The sequence below is a fragment of the Gossypium arboreum genome, chromosome 9 (assembly GCF_025698485.1).
Source record: "Gossypium arboreum isolate Shixiya-1 chromosome 9, ASM2569848v2, whole genome shotgun sequence".
In the NCBI taxonomy this organism is placed as follows: Eukaryota; Viridiplantae; Streptophyta; class Magnoliopsida; order Malvales; family Malvaceae; genus Gossypium; species Gossypium arboreum.
Window position 1 is genome coordinate 77,341,316 of NC_069078.1, and position 19,486 is coordinate 77,360,801.

The window sequence follows — 19,486 nt, forward strand, 5'->3', positions numbered from 1 at the left end:
TGATAGTCCAAAAAGGTGCATTAAGAATGAGATTAAAATATGTTACTTTTAACAAGGGTGAGATCTAAACTCTAGAGGTACATATTGAATATTGATATAGATAATAGATTCTGTTTTTAAAGTTACTGTGGCTTCAGCATATGAGGATATGAAAAATAATCTAGACATGGAACTAGGGACCTTGGCTGCTAACGGGTGAATGACGACTTCTTAATGCAAGGGGACAGAGTTGTGGAGTCAGTGACCAGGTGAAAATATTCCGATTGCCAGGCTGCTCCAAGGAAATTGCTTGGGGCAATCCGAAACCATGATATAATATGATCACTAAAAGGCTTAAATGTCTCATTAATAGACTTCCCTGATACCGACTCATGAGGAGATGGGACCCTTTTTAGTCTACAGCCGCTAATAGATAAAAGTTACCGCATACATTTTAAGGAGATTAGAAAGATTAACAAACTTAGTAACTAAACGCTGTTGCATGTATTAATTCACTGGAAGCTAAGAGCAAAAGTGGTAGATTTGATAAGAATTTTGGTCATCGAGAAAATGAAATAAATTGAGAAATTCTTAAACTATCACAAAATTATTCCCGAAATTAATAACGGATAAAGTTTGTTACAGAATGTCCATACTCGAGCATTAAATTGGAAAGGAATCTTGAACACTTGGTTCCTATACAATCAATGACTTTGAATGACCATTGATAGTTAACATACAAAAATAAGCTGCTAATGAATTTTGAGTCACTTGTAAAGTCTAATGACCGTAAAAATGATCAACTACCTTAAAATCTTTTTCTTTCCAAACATTACTTTCAATGGGACAAATTCAATCAACAACTAAATGCACAAGCCCAGGAAGACGGTGGGCAAGACCTAACGTCTCATAGATCCAAAACAGTTCATCTCCCTTTTACCATAGTCCCCCTAAGGAGGGTAACTGAGAAATTTTTACCCTCAGTTTATGACGGTGAACATTTTAGGTTGCATCACTGTCAAAATGCCCAAGCTCAAGGAGGAACTTGAAGAATTCCTAGGTCAGTGATCCAAGACGTTCAATTTGAGGACTTTGGTAGCATCAGCTACAGGACTGCAAATTTGCACTCAGGTCTGCCAAATGGCATCCTTATCCAGCTTTTATAAGATTTAGTTCATGACCCAATATGGATAATGTCAGAAAGTAGATGACCTCCTGGTCTCTTTTTGCTTCTTGATGACATTACTCAACCAAATGGACAAAGCTGACGACAGAAATCAAAATAAGCTTGTCTACCAAACTAGATACACTCAATATAAAATCATAAGCAACAGAAAAATAACTCTCTTTATTGACATTGACAGAAGATGGACAGGGAAATATTGATTCAAAAGATTGAGCCAAAATTTAAAAATTCTTATTCAATACAGCTATAACTAATCCCAACAATCAAACGATTATAAAAAAAAAAATTCTATTGGAATAAAATAAATAAGTAAAAAAGTTCCTCCATGGTCATACAAATTAATCAATGATTTAGAACAACAGGAGGGAGAAAACGAGGAAAATGTAACAGCAGAGCAGAGCATGAAATTCATTTAAGAAAACCCAAGCGCGTAATGATTTTTACTAATAACCAGGCAAATGCCGATACTTATACTAATTCCAAGGTTGCTAATGATCCTGATCAAACAGACGAAGTGGCATTGATACACTATTCACGACAATCAGATTTTCAGCACGAAATAATAAGAGGTTCCATGTGTACCCTCATATAAGTTCATAGTGAATTAGCGTGCAGATAAGGGAGACAACATTTTATAATTGGAAATTCCAGACCTTATTTGAATTGCTTAAGATTTAGCAGAAAACATCTGAAGTTACCAATAAAGCAAGTTTCAAATCAATACAAATAGATATCTAGCAGTACAACTCAAGTTTGGTTTCAAGTGTACATAAGAGAATAAGATAAATGATAAGAATTGCAAATACAGGGGCCTCATAAGAGTAACCTATGATTTAAAACAGTATACTTCAAATCATGAATAAAATCATATTCTTCTAATTTAAAGTTCATACTTCTCAGCAATTCTACTCTATTTTCATACTAGCTGCAGTATTTATTTCAAATATTTCTCCATTTACCATCAGTGGCCACACAGACTTCCCTGTCAACCTTATTAGGGACAACATCTGCTCACCTGTTGTGCCATGATTTCAATCACAAAATCACTAAGATAGGACACTTTACACTATAAAACACATTAAAATCAAGCATCCATGACATATGGACAAGAGATATTCAATGTTTCACATCATGTGTTGCAAGTAAACTGAAACAACAATAATTGCGGAGCTACAGCAAAAGGGGAAGGAAAGAAATAAGGATTATCTACTTGCACATACCAAACAGATTTGATGTAATTGGCATGTGACCCACAAATACTAGTCATCCAACATCGGTTGCTGTTCAAGCTCAGTTAAATGTTCAGTTAAAGCAAACGTAGAGTGATTGGTAACCTCATTTTCAGCCTTACACCGTAGCAGCTGCTCCTGAAGACTCTTTACTAGCTCATTCAGTTTCTGAATATTTCTTTCTTGAGAAAGTATGATCTGCAGTGAAGTTGACACAAAATAACTCTAATCAGTTGCTTACCACTCAAGAGTTTAAGGTGATTAATGCCATCTTAACAAACAATGGAAAATTTCAAGTTACTTCAACCAACTACACCAGGAAAATCAGTAAAAGCAGCCCTGAAAATAAAACCAAACCAGACAAGTAAGAAATGGATGATATTGAGGTCACTAACTTGTTTAAACTGTAAGGAACTACTGACAACTGGTATGTATTAAGGTACTTTTAAATGAAAACTAAGAAAATTTTAGAAAGTAATGTAAAAGTCATATCAGATGGGGAATATGAACAAACTTCCAATAAGACAATCATATTAAAAGTATCTGCCAAAACAAATAGTAACTAAAAGGTACAATAGTTTGAAGAAATAAATCCAACCTAACTTCCTTTTTGACATAATGTATTACATTTGTGAATAGGAACAATCGAATTTGACGCTAAACAACTAAAAGAGCCCTTGAGGATCTAATTTGATTGTTAAATAAGCCCCTATACATTTCTTGTACCCAAATGAGCCCTTATACTTTGATTTGTATTTAAATTAGATGTTGTTTCAAATGAAATGTTGATTTATATAGAGAGTTTTGTCTAAGTATAAACTAAAGGTAAGGAATTGTTTGGATACAAGTTAAAGAGAAGGGCTTATTTAGATACCAATTAAAGTTTAAGGGCTTATTTGGGTGTAATACAGGTATAAGGGCTTATTTAAATAAAGTGAAAAAGTTCAAGGGCTTATTTAATATATCAGCCAATAATCAAATTGATTTGGTGCTTCCCAGTAAAGTGACTGATGGAGTTAGAAGGTAGAAGGGGATAAAACCTAAAACAATTCTTGCTACTTAAGGTTTTCACTTATGGAAATGTAATTGTGGAATTGAAATCAAGAACAATGGAGTTAGAAGGTTGAAAGGGATAGAACCTAAAAGGTTTCCTGCTACTGATGGTTTTCTCTTATGGAATGTAATCATGGAACTAAAACCAAGAAACTAAGTGAGCATGTGATACAAACTTATGGACCAAAATAAGGATGTATGCCCAAGAGTCAGGTCTAGCAGTTCACGACTCTTATCCACAAAACTTGCTGACATGAGCTGAAAAGGTAGATATTCTAAAATAGGTTCATTATCAAGCAAAGCATATACTGAAAGGAAAATTCCCAGGAACAATACCACCAAAATGAATTCTCAGAAGGGAAGGTATAGATAGAGTTGTACCCCATAGTCCAAAGCTTCTACTATTCCACCTAAACAATGACGCTGTGTGAGAAAATACATTTGTAACATACTGTAACATTAGGGGCTTTACTAGAAAAGCAACTAAATTTCGTAATTCTTTCTCCCCAAATCAACAATTTCTAGCAGGTGGGTAACATTTTAATACACTTTGAATGAGCCATGAAACAGAGTGTGTAGGAAGGAAATAATCCAACAAGTTGAGGATTACTTGCAATGTAAAACCTGGATTCAGCAAAATGTATTAGTGGTTCAGTTGTTCTTTTGTTCTTCGCAGAGCAAATTGAAACAGAAGCCCAGGTCACTAGAATGGGTCTTTTCTGAAGTTACCCTTCAGTGAAAAGACATCTGAATAAACAAAGTATCCTTATTTAATTAACTGGCAACAAAATACCACCTTATGAATATCAATTTGCTGTGCTTGCAGGCAATGGAAAATGGCAAGCTATTTCTAGGTTAAAGAAACAAGGTTGTTTTATAAGTAAATTCAAAGAATGGCAAAGCAAGTATTAAAAGGTAACAAAGGGATGGTTACTCTCCAACACAACAAGTCTGTGATGTCTCCAAGGACTTCGTTTTCAACTCTCTAGCAGAAGTACAGGGAAAAAGAATCCAGAGACTGATGACTAAAACAAATTACAGAAACCAGTTGGTTTGACTATTCATAGCAATAATCAATCCTCTATTTCTTTCTTCGGGTATATCTGATCGAGCTAACTGAACTAGACTAGTTTATCCCATCCACAGAGACTCGGATCTCTATAATTCTAACCAGATTAATGAACTAGCAATCAACTAGAGAATGAACTAGCAACAAATAGGAAAAACAACACTATTAGAATTAACTCTATAACGAAACCCATTTCAAGCTTTTTAAACCATTTTTAGGAGTAAACTATGGTCTAATTTCCTTGTTAGGAAAGATGAAAAAGCCATATTGGCAAAATGAAAAAACATTGTTTCATTCAATTACTTAGCAGAATTAAAAGACTAAAAGAAACGAAACCATAATTCACATCACTTTTTAATCATTATACCATTTGGAAGGTAACAAATACTGGGAAAAATGAATAACAATGTAAATTAACAACAATTGAAGACCTAATTTATGTTTCGGGATAGAAAAAAAGAAGAAGATAAAATTGCACTAAAAGAAGGGATAGGCGAAACCTTTTCTTTGACTGATTCTTGGCGTTTCGAAACGTATTGGTCTTTGACAGAAACGGTGGAGGTTGGTTCAATTTCTTCATCGAATTGCTGCTTCCATTCGAACTGAGAAGTGAATACTATTACGAACACTAGAAAAACGAGAAGCCAAGGTCTCGACATTGCTCACATCTGTTTAACCCGATCTATTTTTTCCTTAATTCTACTTTTTTCCCGTTTGGGTGTTTCGAGCAATTGAAAAAAAACTATTGCCAGCGATTTATGGCAAGCAATCCCCAACAAAAAACTGAAAGAAAGAAAGAACTGCCGCAGATCAAAGTAGCCGAGACTGACGAAATGGAAAATTATTCTAAAAACTTTTAATATTTTATTTATTTTAATAACCATATAAGTTTTCGAATTTTGTATGGAAAATTAATGGAGTAACACAAGCTTCTAAACTTCACTTATAAAATTAGAACTATTACGTATTCAAACAAAATATAAATCACTGTCCTGGCAATTTGGAAATGGCTCCAGCCCAAAATAGTTTGGGCTTTAGACATGGAAAACAAAGTCAGCCCAATGAAGAACAAGAAAAAAATATGGGAAGGAAAAACGAAAAGAAATGAACTAGCCAGGAAAAAAGGAAGAATGGGGAACAGCCAGTCACCTCCACCAAATCCTCGTTTCAATTCTGCTTCAAGGTAGTTCTTTCTTCAAACTATCTCTCTCTGCTTTAACGTCTGAATTCTTTTTTCTCTCTTTTTACTTGAAAGAACTGCTTTTATTTATTTTATTGGTATAATTAAACTAACGAAAACATTAATATGTCTTAGAGCTTTTACACCAAAGGAATTAGAGGATCTCAAATCGCTCTTCAATTCCCTGGCTGCACGGTCACAGACCAACGGTCAATATGTTTCTTCATCTGTCTTTCAGGTTTTCTTTTTCTTGTTTTTTGGATCTACCCATTTATAGTTATGAATGTTTTGTTTTGATTCCATTTATGTTCTTGAGTTTTTTTTTTTCCCCTTTTAATTACGAAAGTACTATATTGGTTGTAGGTTTACTTTGGGTTGAAAGGTCCTCTCGGGGAGAGAATGTTCGATTTGGCCACGCAGGGCCGCAAAGACGATAAGCTTACCTTTGAAGACCTGGTGATCACTAAAGTAATTATCTTCTCTTTCTTCCTCTTTTTTAAATTTTGTTGGAAACTATATTCTCTTCATTGTTTCTAAAATATCTGTGTCTAGCAGTTGGTATGATCCATGAAAAATATGAAAAAAATTTAGAAAAGAAATTGAGTATATTGTATTCGATGCTCACCCCAAATCCGAGTAGCATGGATTGAAAATTTTATTGTTGGTTATCATTGCTGAGCACAAATGATTAAGAAACAAATCTAGTTGGTTATGTATAGCTTATTTGGTTGCTTTTGTTATTGGCTTTTTATTTATGAAAGTAAAAACGGAAAATCCTCTATGTTTTCTTTTTTAATTAAAGTTAAAAATCAACATTTTGTGAATGACCAAATGCATGGCTTTGCTTCAATGTGGAATGGCAACTAAGTTTAAGTGTTTCTTAATTTTTTACTTTTTTTTGTTTATTCTTAATCAACTGCTACAATTTTTCTTTTTAGTAACTTTTGAAGGAGAAAATAAGTATTAAAAGGCAGTAACTAGAACAACAGCTACGGGAGACCTAGGTTAATGGCTGTTCTGAATTGAGCTTGCAGACCTATTCATTTTATGTTTCATGTTTTGTAGGGTACTTATGTGAAAGGACCAAATGATGAGATCGAGGAGTTTATTTATCGATTGTTGGATGTCACAGCTGATGAAATTTTGACAAGGTAGAATGGTGATTGCTTGTAGTAATGTTTTCTTCACTTCACCAACTCACTTTTTCCTAGCCTTTAAAATTGTTGCTGCCACATTTATTTCCCAATACATGAAACCTAATGAAGGAACAAATTTTCTAGTTATAGATTACTTTTACCATCTAATGGTTGGAAGCCTCTTGAATTTCTATCTCTATCGTGTCAGAGACCTTCTAACTTATAAGGCTTCTTCTCAAAGACAGGTCTGACTTAGACTCTGTTCTAGTCAACATGTTTAATCATGTATTCCAACTGAAAGGTTCTCAACCAGAATCAAGTTCACATTGCTACATGGTGGACACTTTTCTTAATGCTGCAACATTCTCAAAGGATCATGAGGGACGTGATAAAAGTATGTCTTTTGAGGATTTCAAAAGTTGGTGTACTCTTGTACCATCTGTGAAGAAGTTCCTTTCAAACTTATTAGTGCCACCAGATCCAGGTTTTCCTTGCCTCTGTTCTTACACATGTCCTTTTATTTGTAATCTTTATCGTTCTAGTAGTATTATTGGAGACATTATATCTTGTATGAATAGATACCTATATATATGTATATATAATTATCAGTGTGTATCCTTGTCCGGCCATCCATTTGCTGAACCTAACAAAATTATGCAGTTAACTTAATTTTGATTCCATAATTTGATTTGATGGCCCCTCCAGCTTAACTTTGATTAAGCCTGATTCATTTTCGAAAAAACTTATTTTTGTCTTTGTGTTGTCTAATTTATGAAGGCTTAACTCAATTAAGCTGGATTATAGACTAACAGGATAAATTGCTAGAGTAGTTATACCAAATAATTTCCTTTCTCATGATTATGATTGCAATTAGTAACTGAGGTCCAGTTTTAATATTACTATTCTGTGTAGGGAGACCGGGATCTAAGGTTCCTAAATTGCAGTATTCCGAGAACATTGATTCCAGTATATTATTATTGAGAGATGAATATGCTTGGCATATAGGGGGGGCTCTATCTCATGAAGAGCTAGAGGAATGGAAACTGTTGTATCATAGTTCATTAAATGGCTTAAGTTTTAACACATTCCTGGGCAACATATCGTAAGTACCCTTCTTCCTTCTTGCTACCATTTTATCTATTGGACTCCATGAATTGATTTTTTTCATCTGAGTTCGTTTAATAAGAACTTAATTATATTTTCTGCTGTCCTAAACTATGACCTTATAATATTTTTTAGACCATTTTGAAAGAACTACAGATAATTTTGGTATTTGGTTTTGAAAATATGAAATCGATCACGTCTGATTCTTATTGGCATGAATTATGACTACAATTTTCATTTTTCTTGAAAATTTCCAATCATTAAACTCGATCTTGTGTAACACTCTAATATGGCATGGCCTCCATTGCTGCCATTATCCTTGCTTCTTTATCTTGTTTAATTTTAAGCTTCTTTGATCAATAAATTTCTAAACAATGTAAATTGATGCTCTCGGCTCTCTAGCATATTGTACATTGAACAGTAAGTGCTCATTCTGGAAGCTTTGACACTTAGTGATGCATCTATTAGGGAGACCTAGAAGAAAATAACAAGCTCTTAATCCTTTCTCATCTTTTGTGATATAGCAACACACACACCTTGCTTGTCTATGATAAATTATGGGTTTTCAACTAGAATATGCAAAATCAGATTTCATTTTTCTGACTTCAGGGTTTGTTTCTGAGGCTTCCTTGTGAGTGGTCCATTATGTAAAATAAGGAGAGAATGTCAAATTTCTCTATTTTGTTTTATTTTCATTACTTTTTCTTAAAGAAAGTTTAGATTCTAAGTACTTTCTAATATTTTTTTTTTCATTTTTTTGGTTGCTGGAATTATTCTGTTAATAGGTTGCGTAATTACTCAATTGAACTGCAGAAACGGTGATGAACCAACTGTCCTGATTATCAAGGATAGAGAAGGTTACATATTTGGAGGTTTCGCTTCTCAGCCTTGGGAGAGGCATGGTGATTTCTATGGGGACATGAAGACTTTTCTCTTTCAGCTCTACCCAAAGGCATCTATTTTCAGGCCAACTGGAGCAAACAGTAATTTGCAATGGGTATGTCTTAACTTGATCTCGTCTCATTTTCTTCTGGGTCTGTTTCCACTTCTGTTTCGAGTTGAAGCCAAGGTACGTTTGAATCCTTTGCCTCCAATTTCGGTACTCACTTTTTGGTACTTAAGTTGATAGGAGATTTCTCCTTGCAAGTAGACTTGCCATCATTGGTAGAAGCTAAGTGTGATTTGAATGAAAACTCTGGAGAATCTTTAGACTGTTTCCTGAACAATATGCCGTTATGCATATACACTTTGAATTTTAGGTTGCCTAATACTTAGGGTAGCACTTATGTTGGATTTATTTAACAGCTTTCATAACTTGAGAACAGATTGGAGTTATTTATTAATAAACGTTGTTTGAGGTTGGCCAATATTTCTGAAATTAGCGTTTAAAGTTGGTTTGACCACTAAGATGCAAGGTGTCTTAATGCCCCTGTGTTGGGTTATCCAACTCTTGAAACAGTTGTTCATTTTCCTCTTCTTTTATCTACTTTTCAAAATTTTAAGTGGAAAAAACTGCAGCCGCCTTATGCATATGGGAGTGTGGCTGTTTATGTTGCTAACAATATGCATTTGCAGTGTGCTGTGAACTTCAGTTCCGAGACCATCCCAAATGGCATTGGTTTTGGAGGACGCATAAATCACTTTGGCATGTTTCTCTCGGCAAGCTTTGATCAAGGGCATACCTTTTCCTGTACCACTTTTAATAGCCCTTGCCTCTCGAAGACCGCCAAAATCTGCCCAGAAGTTCTAGAATGCTGGGGAGTTGTTAGAAAAGGACTGGAACAAGAAACAGCAGACGTCGTTAAGGGCACGGTGTTAGAAAGGTTCAAGGAGGACAGGCATATGCTCAACTTGGTCGGGATTGCAAATGCAAGCGAGTAGCATGCACTTTTAAATGGTCTTTGATAATCATCGCAGTTCTGTACATTAGAATGATTCGAATCTGCTTTTCTTTGGTCGTGTGTTACCAGATGCAATATATGTTGCAGTTAATGACAAGTCAATCACCTCTGAAGTTTGAAATGTTGTAATGCTATTGACAAAAAGAAGCTTCTATTGTCGGGTTTTAAAATAAACTATAACGAGGATTAGATAAGGCTTCTTATTGTGAAATATTGCTAACCATTATAGAATCCTTTACTGCTTAATATTCTTCTGTTGTCATCTCACCATGAAGAAAGACCCTTGCATTTAAGGTAAGAAAGTGACATTTGCATATTGATGAAAAGTACAAGTAGACTCGCACCATGGGAATCCTCTGTTATGGTTTGCAGTTTTGGATAAGTTTATAAGACGGTCAAAGAGAAAAAGAGAGGAAGGTTTATTGAGAAAGTACTGACAGTCCTGTCTTCCATGATTGATTGGTGAGGCTATACCCCCCATCAATGGTCAGGTTGACACCACTCACAAATTTGGCCTCATCACTTGCCAGATACAGGGCAGCATTTGCGAAATCTTCTGGCTCCAACAAGGTCCCTTTCAACACTGCTGAAGCAGAAACCATCTCCTCGCCCTTGTTCTTATCCTGTAATCTGAGTGTTTTTTGGAACATTGGGGTGAAAATTGCATGAGGTGAAATGCAATTAACCCTAATTCCATGCTCACATAACTCCACGCTCAAGCTCTTTGCCAACCCTACCACAGCAACCTTCGATGATTTGTATGAATGGGAATTTCCATAGCAAATTTTTGAAGCAAGACTTGCTGTGAAGAGAATGCACCCTTTCTTGGCTGGAACCATGACCCTGGCGGCATGCTTGGCACCCAGGAATGCACCCAACACATTCACATCAAGCACCGTTTTGAAGTCCTTGAGACTGGTCTCGCTGACTTTTACCTCATTCTCACCCATAATCCCTGCATTATTGAACATGATATCCAGCTTCCCATGCTTAGAAACTGCTAATTTTACAGCATTTTCGACATCAGATTCGCATGTTACATCACAGTGGACATAGCTGATGTTCTCTGTTCCAAGCTCTTGGCAAAGGGAGTGACCCAATTTGTCTTGAATATCACCAATCACAACTTTGGCTCCATGTTTCACAAACAGCCTTGCTGTAATCTCTCCTAGACCACTGGCACCACCAGTTATCAGTGCCACCTTACCATCTAGCCTGTTTCAAAGGAAGAAAAACTAAAGGTTCAAATGCAGATTTGGTTTCTTCAAAATTTAAATATGAAAATTTGAGGAGCCGTATGATTTTACCTCTTGGTCCCTGAAGTCTCGGCGCTCATTTTTGTTCTCAAAAAAGGAAATCTTGCTCAATTACTGTCTTTTATTGCAATAGTTTGAGGGTTGTGTGTTTCACTGTATTGTTTTCTGGTCTTTTATAGCCTCACACACAGTAACCATTTTCTGATGCTTTCATTATAAACTTATATCCCTATTTTATTGAATTTCAGAGGTTGCGTCCAAAATCCTCCATTTCAGTCTACTTTGAACTACAGTGGTTTTTTATGAAAAAAAGAAAAAGCATAATAATAAAATTAGCCTTTAATGTTTATATCTTTGTCAATTTTGGCCCTTAAACTTTTAAAAGACTCATATGTAACCCTCAACCTTTTAGAAAGAGTTGAATTATTGTTTTTTAATAGAAATACGGACTAAAACGTTAAATTTTTAAATACGGTAGTCTACATGGTAATTTACGTGTACTTTATGCTATTTTTTATGAACTATTTATATATTTATATAATTTTTATTTTTTTTGAATATTTTATAACTTTTAAATTATTTATTGAAGTGACACATACAACAAATGGTATCATGTCAACATAAAAGTACAAGTAGATTGTCATATAGTTGTCAGGCCAATATTGTTAAAAATTTAATGTCAACATATTCGTTAAATTTTTTTTTGTATCTTTTAAAAATTTAAGGGTTAAATTTAACTAAAAAAGTCAAAATAATAAAGGATACTAAGCCAAAGACTAAATTTATCATTATGCTAAAAAGTATAATGGTTAGGTATTTGTGTAGTATTAGTATATTTTAAAATATGATATATTTATATAAATTTTGATAAGGTGATGTCTTTGGTGTTGCTTCAATAATTTAATGTTTTCCTCTTTATCATAATTGTGTGATGTCTAAAAGTGTTTAAAATTTATTGTAATGTTAATTAAGTCAGGTTGTTAATATTAAATTTTAATTGAGAATCTGAGATATAAATTAGGTTGCCTTCTCTTTTATAAAATTACGTAGTGTTAAAAATTATAAAATGGAAATATAGTTGTAACATACATTATTAAAAATAATATTATTTAAAAGGATATTTGTAAAATAAAATAAAATATACATGATAAAAAAAACTGCACGCTACTGTGAGTTGGTTGAATTCAGAGTTGGGTAGCTTGAACAACGTTTTATAAAATAAACGTGCTTTGTGTTGACCCTACACCTAATTTCATAATTCATTCTTATTAAGTTTCCAGCTCTCGCGTTGTAGATTGTTTGTTTTTTTCTTTTAAATATTTTATTTTACATTAAACAATTTAATATAAAGAAATTGTATTTATCTAAGTTATTTTTTTTTAAGCTATCATCCTCAACCATTCTTTTATTTTTTGGATAAACTATCAAAATAGTCACTTTTGTTTCTTTCGAGTTATATTTTAGTCATTTATGTTTGAAATGTTATATTTTTGTCACTTCTGTAATCTTGTTGTAGTATTTTAGTCACTGAGTGTTAATTGCCGTTAACGGTGTAATGGTAAGTTGATGTGGCACGCTAAATCATCATTTCAAACAAAATTTGAGGTTAAATTATATCATTGGTCCCTATATTTTGTTTGTTTTGAGCAAATTTTTTTTTTTTTACATTAAAAGAGATGGAGAAGGTAGGAAAATAGAAGGAGAAGCATAAGAGAATGGAAAATAAAGAAAAAAAAAGGAAAGTTAAAAAGAACATAAAAGAAGAAAAAATTGTTCAAAATGAAAAAATTTGGGGACCAATTGTATAATTTAACCTAAAATTTTTGTTTGAAATGATGATTTAACGTGTCACTCCAGCTTACCGTTACACCATTAATGACAATTAATGGCCTAGTGACTAAAATATTATAACACATTAACATAAGTGACTAAAATGTAACCTAAGTAAAATAAAAGTAACTATTTTAATAGTTTACCCTTATTTTAAAAAAAGAAGTTATAAATCTATTCAAATATCGGATTATTTGCTCAAACTTAAAACATCTATCTAAATTATAAAAAAAGTTTAGACAAAAAATAAAACCGAAAAAATAAATTTAGACAAATTATTAAACTTGTTTTTATTTGCACAAACCCGATCCGACCCACCCGACTATATCTATGCAATTCAATATAATCTTATAGGTTAATATACTAAAAACCCTTAAACTATTATACATTATTTAAACTAAGCCCTTATGCTATTTTTGCAATTAAATAAACCCTAACCTATAATTTTCACCCATAAAAAGTATTGATCTTAATATTAAAATAAAATGTAAAATTTTAAATTAATTTGTATTTTACACTTACATGAATATGACTAGAATAGTTTATTAAATAAAAATAAATAATATTTTTGAAAGCAAAGACAAATAATATCTTAAAATTTCTTGAATACATAATACATTTAATTACTCTTTTAAAATTTTGATACTTCTTAAAATTTTATGTTTATATTAAAAGTATACTCTTTTAAAATTAATTTTGATACTCTTTTAAAAAAATTAAAATTTAATAAAATTGTTCAAATTTTGTCCATGTGCCTCTATATGCCCCGTTTTGTCTTGTTATAAAATTTTTAACTTCCTAAAAGAATGAACATAAGTCATATTATTTAATCAAATTCCTAATTCAAGTTCACATTCGTTTAAATATCTTAAAATAACAAGAAAAATTATTTTAAAAGGTTTCCGTGTTCATTTTTCATATGAGTTATGAGTATATTAAATTAATATACACAAATTTAATGTTTCATTTACAATGAAAAATTTATTTTTTGGTTGGGTTTCGACCTAAGAGTCATTTAGTCTTGATCTTGGAAGAATGTGAGTTATTTTAAGGGTTATTAAGACTTGATCTTGAAACTAAAATGTTTGTTTGAGAATTTGATTTAATTTAGATTCAAGGGGTATTGAGAATTAATCTTGAATTAATGATGTCTGCTTCAAGGGTTTTCTAGGTTTGATCTTACAAAAACAAAATTAACCTTCTTTCATTGATTGAATTGAATGAAAAGACAACTTTTTTTAGAAACGACTTTTGACCTCCTTTTTTTAGTTGGATGGATCGCACTGTGATTTTTCTTCAAAACTGATATTGTGTTTGTTAAAATTTCTTGAAGTTCTTTAATTTCGTCAGAGATTTCTTTAAAGAATTTCTAGACTTTTGAACTTTAAATCTATGTTAATTAGCTTGGGGTGACTCCATTTTATAGTGTCAATCACTTGAATAAATAAAAATTTTTATAAAATTTAACTTCTCCATTTGAGTGTTCGACAAAAATTAATCTCTTTATTTATTATATATTTTATATTAATTTAATTAATTAGAGATAAAAGAATCATTAAAGAATATGATATATTTATAAAAGGGTTCTAAAATGATTTAATTTTTGGTTTATCTCTTAATTAATTTAATTAGACATAAATAATAATAATAAATGATAAATTTGGATTGATCCATCTACAGATATCTGTTAATCTTGCATAAGAAATCTCTTACTCGAGACGAAATTCATTTTTAACTAAAATGAGATCCATGTTTTGGATGAAAGCTAGTTATGATGATGTTGATATCTCTTAAAGCTATTGGTGGGAGAATCTGTGGGATTGTCTTCCTAATCCTATTAGGGAATCATTACGAAAGGTTCTGAATGGCTCCCACCGCCCTTGGGATATTTGAAGTTTAACATTGATACATCAATAAAAGGTGATTTTCCTCGATTGTCGTGTAAAATTTTGTTTAGATGATTTAAAGTTAGTGTTTCTTAGGCTACGTTTGATTTAATGTAATGGAATAATGCTGTAATTGAATAAAGTTATAATGGAATAGAGCTGTAATCAATAATTCAACTGTTTGGTTGAATGGAATGGAATAGAACTGTAATAGTATTCTTGTGTTTAGTTGAATGGAATGATGTTGTAATAGCATAAGAAAAAAAACTAAAATAACCAAAATACCCTGAGCGAGAATTTTTATTAAGTAGATGATTATTGTTATTGTTATTAAGTTTAATAAGATTATTATTAAAAATAATTTAATAAAAATAATAAATAGTTTAACCGATTTTAACATAACTATTATTAAATATAATTTAATAAAATTCTTAATATAATTATTATTATATGAATTAAAAATCATAATATATAGTACTATAAAATAATATATAGTCTACTTTATTATTTTTAAACGCAATACACATTTAACGTGCTAAAATATCATTAGTGAAACAAATAATTTATTGCTGAATATAATTTTAGATGATCTGGAATTTGCTTTGCATTGAATGATCAGGAATTTTGCTCAATGCGCAACAGCGCTCATACTCAGTTAAACCTTCTACTTCACATAATGTTGGATATAATTTTAGAGCACTTTCTTGAATGGTCATTTCTAACTTTTGTTGAATTGTTGAATTAGCACTTCGAAGACAATACTCCTACTGATTTCAATGCCAACAGTCCGTATGTTTTCCGCCAATAAAGTTTTTTACTTTATATTGCAAAAAAAAAAATTCCACAAGCAATATTGGTTTTCCCCTAATTTCTTAATACTACCATTCTCACTTACTACGCAAGTCAGAACAAAATCAACAATATTGAAAATAAACACTAAAACTCATTCTAGTTTCCAGAATCTTTTATAACTGTACAATAGTTATGTAAAAACTGATTCACATTTACAAGTGATGATCTTTACACAATTTGTGAAACATTTCAAAGCAAGATTAATTTATTAGAATGTACGATGAGATCCATAAATAAGTTGGTAGTGAATACATCTACAGAAAAGCCCTTGCCAACCATTTTCATAAGAAGTTGCATTGCCTTTGAGGTATAATTGTTTCGAAGTAACCCCCGAATCATTACATTATAACAGCAACTATTAGGCGAACAGTCATTATCTCCCATGCTCCCAAAAAACCTGTATGCTTCATCTGGCAATCCCTCTTTACACAGTCCATTAATCATTACATCGTATTTGTAAACATTCGGTTTTAAACCACTATCTGAGAGTTGACGAAATAATTCCTTGGCAACTTCAATATGCCCAGCTTTGCACAACCCATTAATTAGAATAGTATATGAGACAATATCAAGTTCCAACCCACTGTTTTGCATTGCTTGAAAAAATTTCAATGCCTCTTTGAGATTACCTGTTTTAAATAAGCCATCCAGCAAAATCAAACAGGTCACTCGATTTGGAACTTGTCCAGAAGCAAGTATCTTTCTAAATAGTTCACATGCAGTTGAAACTCTCCCTAATTGAAACATACTTTGCATTAGAGTGTTTTGTGTGACTATATTCAGAAGGGTCTATTTTGAGATATTTCATGAAAGAGTTCCATTGCTTCATCTAACCTTTTACCTTTGCAATATCTATTGATCATCGTGCTGTAAGTAACTATATTAGGTGCACAACCATAATCATCAACTGTAAAACTCTTCTAGTTTTATCCATTTCGTTCTGCATGCAGTGACCATTAACTAATGCATCATAGGTAACAACACTAGACTCAATGCCTTGCTTTCTCATCATGTCAATGGTCTCTACAGCTTTAGAAATCATTCATTCCTTGCAAAGTGCATCAATCAATATAGTATATGTGATAATATTAAGTGAAATATTGTTATCCACCATTTCATTCAAAAGCCTTGTTGCCTCCTCCTGTTGGCCCAAATCACACATACCATGAATTAAGCAACTATAAGTAATGATATTTGGTTTAATGCCTTTAACCTTCATTTCAGATAGAGATCAAGAGCCTCCTTTAACAACCCATTCTTACAAACAGTCAAGGATGGTACTATATGCTACAATATTGGGTTCAAAACCTCTGCCTTCCATCAGCCTTAGAAATCCAACAGCTCTATCAGTATTACCGCTCTTACACAACCCCTTAAGTATTGTACTGTAAACAATCAAATGAGGTTAATACCCTCTTTCAGTCATTTCATCGAATATACTAACGGCCTCAGAAATCTTACTTTGTTTACAAAACCCATTAATCAAATTTGAAAAAGTTACAGCACTAGGATAACACCTAACTTCAGTATTTTCCCCAAAACAGAAAACCCAAAATCAATTCGACCTAATTGACAAAAGCAATTAATCAAGATGTTCAAAGAATAAAAATTACAGGAAACGCCTAATAAATCGATCTGTCTATGCATAGAAACAACAATGGCATAATGTTTCATCCTAAAAATGGCTCCTAATAATTTATTAAATTACACAATTGAAGGTTTTGGGTACTTGACTATCATCTTATTGAACAAAATTAAAGCATAGCGATAATCTTTTTTTCCCTTTCCTCTAACAGGCAAGGGTTTCTTACTTAAAGGGTTTGATGTGGGTAGCAATGTTGTTTGAAGAAGAAAAAGAGTGGAAATTAGAAAGATGGCTTCCACCATTAACAACTGAACGAAGAATAAAAGAAGAAGGAAGCTTACCTATATCTTGAATCTATGCAAAATGGAAAAACAAGAGCTTAGCTTGAAAATTAAACCACAAATGGCGTCGGCACTAACACAAGAACTGTAATTTGAGAGAAAATGAAACCACAAATGGCACCGGTACTAACACAAAATGGAAAAACAAGAGCTAAGCTTGAAAAAAAATTTACCAGTGAACTGAGGGAGAAGATGATGGTTGTAGTGCTTCTTCATTCTCTAGATAGTGGTGAGGGCAAAAATTGAAAAGGGCAATTTTTTTTTTTTTAGTTTGCATGGGAATGAATAGCTATTCAATGGTGAGGGAAGAGAATGGCTATTCAATCTTTCCCTGTAATACACCCTGAATAGATTCAGGCTGTAATGTTATTACAGCCAACCAAACTAATGTTTGGTGGTGGCCCACCGAATTGGGCTGGAATTTATTCATAAGCCCCCAACCAAACATGCTGTTAGGGTAGAATTTTCTACTCAAGTTAAATATTGGTCCCTCATTTTACAAATATATATTTTTTTACTCATTTTTATTTCAAATAATGTGTATGTAATGTCTCTTTATAGTATTTTTCATTTGTTCCAAGTAATTATTAACAAATTTATTAAAATTATTGACCATTTAATATGTAAAAAATATTTAAATAATTATTAAATAAAATATTTCATATAAATATTAAATATATAATAAAATATAAATGTAAATTTAATAATTATAAAAAGTAAACAACTATTACATAATGATTATATAAGTTTTTTATTTATAAATATAAAACTTTTTTTATAATGAATATGATTTTAATTTTTATTTAATATAAATATTTTTAAATATTTTAATTTTAATATTTTATTAAATGAATTTATAAATCCACACATTTTAATAAATTTATGAAAGTAAAATAATTTTAAAAATTTCTATTATAAATCATTTTAATCTAATATCCATAATAATAATTTTTATTCTCACCTTACTACTAGAATAGCATTTGAGTCCAAACATCCAACCCACCATTATTTCTTTTTTCATTATTACAATAATTAATCTCATCACTACATTAATTAATTTTACCACTATCGTTATTTTTAAACTCACCACAAATAAACCTACCATCGATCCAAAGAATACCCTTACTCACTTCTCTGCAGCCGCTAATACTTTCGATGTTTGCAAAGCTGAATTAAGAGCCATCAAAATGGCATTGAAGCTATTTCTCAAGGCTACTAAGTTTGAATCTCATGGTTTATTGATTGAACGGGATCCCTCAACTGCTATTCTCTGGTTTATTGATGCTTCGAAACTGCAGCCATGGAAATTCTGGGAATTATTCAAATTTATTGAAAATCTGGTTGAGAAAATTGGCGGCGTTACTTTCACTAACATCTTTAGAGAAGCGAATGGCTTATCCAATGCCTTGGCTAAGGTCGGACTGTCTCGACATGTTCCTTTGGTAGTAAGCTGATGCGTTTTGTTCCTGGTTATTCCCTTTTTTGGTGTTTCCTGTTTCACACATTTGCATATTGTGTAGTTTGCTTATTCTGTCTGGGCGCTTTTATCGCCTTATGTTTGGTGTCCTTATTTGTAACTTTAGATTATGATTTTATCTTAGTAACAAAACTATACCTTTAATGAAAAAAAATTTCCTGTTATTTTCTATATTTTATGCTGCAAACATTTTATCATGTGTAATATTTATCTGCTTGTTATTTTTATATACTATATATCAAAAAATTGTTAATGAATTTAATGATTGTCATTTGGATCAAGATTAAAACTTCAAATTTTGAAAAATATAAAAAATATAAAAATTATATTGAATAATATAGACTAAATCTAAAAGATCACGCATAAAAAATTTAATAACATAATTTAATTAAAAATATATTTAATTGCTATTGTTAAATTAA

At 31.9% G+C, this 19,486-nt stretch overlaps 3 protein-coding genes and 1 long non-coding RNA gene across 5 annotated transcripts; 1 reads left to right on the forward strand and 3 right to left on the reverse strand.

Moving 5' to 3' along the window:
- Positions 1-2,566: 2,566 nt before the first annotated feature.
- On the reverse strand, positions 2,567-5,123 carry LOC108454386 (uncharacterized). Its single transcript, XR_008270750.1, has 2 exons — positions 5,017-5,123; positions 2,567-2,733 (listed from the first exon to the last, which is right to left on the reverse strand). It is a non-coding gene; the product is annotated as an uncharacterized LOC108454386 (long non-coding RNA).
- Positions 5,124-5,529: 406 nt separating this feature from the next.
- LOC108457109 (uncharacterized) lies at positions 5,530-10,048 on the forward strand. The gene is made up of 8 exons (XM_017755964.2): positions 5,530-5,699; positions 5,832-5,934; positions 6,060-6,164; positions 6,762-6,847; positions 7,078-7,316; positions 7,745-7,934; positions 8,750-8,933; positions 9,512-10,048. The coding sequence occupies exons 1-8, from the start codon at positions 5,557-5,559 to the stop codon at positions 9,815-9,817; spliced, it is 1,356 nt and encodes a 451-aa protein (XP_017611453.2). The 5' UTR covers positions 5,530-5,556; the 3' UTR covers positions 9,818-10,048.
- LOC108457110 (short chain aldehyde dehydrogenase 1-like) lies at positions 9,734-11,371 on the reverse strand. The gene is made up of 2 exons (XM_017755966.2): positions 11,145-11,371; positions 9,734-11,052 (listed from the first exon to the last, which is right to left on the reverse strand). The coding sequence occupies exons 1-2, from the start codon at positions 11,171-11,173 to the stop codon at positions 10,257-10,259; spliced, it is 825 nt and encodes a 274-aa protein (XP_017611455.1). The 5' UTR covers positions 11,174-11,371; the 3' UTR covers positions 9,734-10,256.
- Positions 11,372-15,755: 4,384 nt separating this feature from the next.
- On the reverse strand, positions 15,756-18,040 carry LOC108454756 (putative pentatricopeptide repeat-containing protein At1g12700, mitochondrial). 2 transcript variants are annotated; one of them, XR_008270953.1, is made up of 2 exons: positions 17,588-18,040; positions 15,756-16,290 (listed from the first exon to the last, which is right to left on the reverse strand). XR_008270953.1 is itself a non-coding variant. In XM_017753323.2 (2 exons), exons 1-2 carry the CDS (start codon positions 17,801-17,803, stop codon positions 15,851-15,853), a joined length of 483 nt encoding a protein of 160 aa, XP_017608812.1. In that variant the 5' UTR covers positions 17,804-17,959; the 3' UTR covers positions 15,756-15,850. The 2 variants fall into 2 exon arrangements, 1 of the variants encoding a protein (XP_017608812.1); XM_017753323.2 differs by having other exon boundaries at positions 17,761-17,959.
- Positions 18,041-19,486: the final 1,446 nt, after the last annotated feature.

Bases quoted from the DNA above. Each gene is read 5' to 3' on its own strand.
- LOC108457110 (XM_017755966.2), bottom strand. From the start codon at position 11,173: ATGAGCGCCGAGACTTCAGGGACCAAGAG. The intron at 11,053-11,144 runs GTAAAATCATAC...CCTTTGAAACAG, and splicing joins GAGACTTCAGGGACCAAGAG to GCTAGATGGTAAGGTGGCAC.
- LOC108454756 (XM_017753323.2), bottom strand. From the start codon at position 17,803: ATGAAGAAGCACTACAACCATCATCTTCTCCCTCAGTTCACTG. The intron at 16,291-17,760 runs GTAAATTTTTTT...TATTTAAAACAG, and splicing joins TCTTCTCCCTCAGTTCACTG to GTAATCTCAAAGAGGCATTG.
- LOC108457109 (XM_017755964.2), top strand. From the start codon at position 5,557: ATGGAAAACAAAGTCAGCCCAATGAAGAACAAGAAAAAAATATGGGAA. The intron at 6,165-6,761 runs GTAATTATCTTC...CATGTTTTGTAG, and splicing joins AAGACCTGGTGATCACTAAA to GGTACTTATGTGAAAGGACC. The intron at 8,934-9,511 runs GTATGTCTTAAC...ATGCATTTGCAG, and splicing joins CAAACAGTAATTTGCAATGG to TGTGCTGTGAACTTCAGTTC.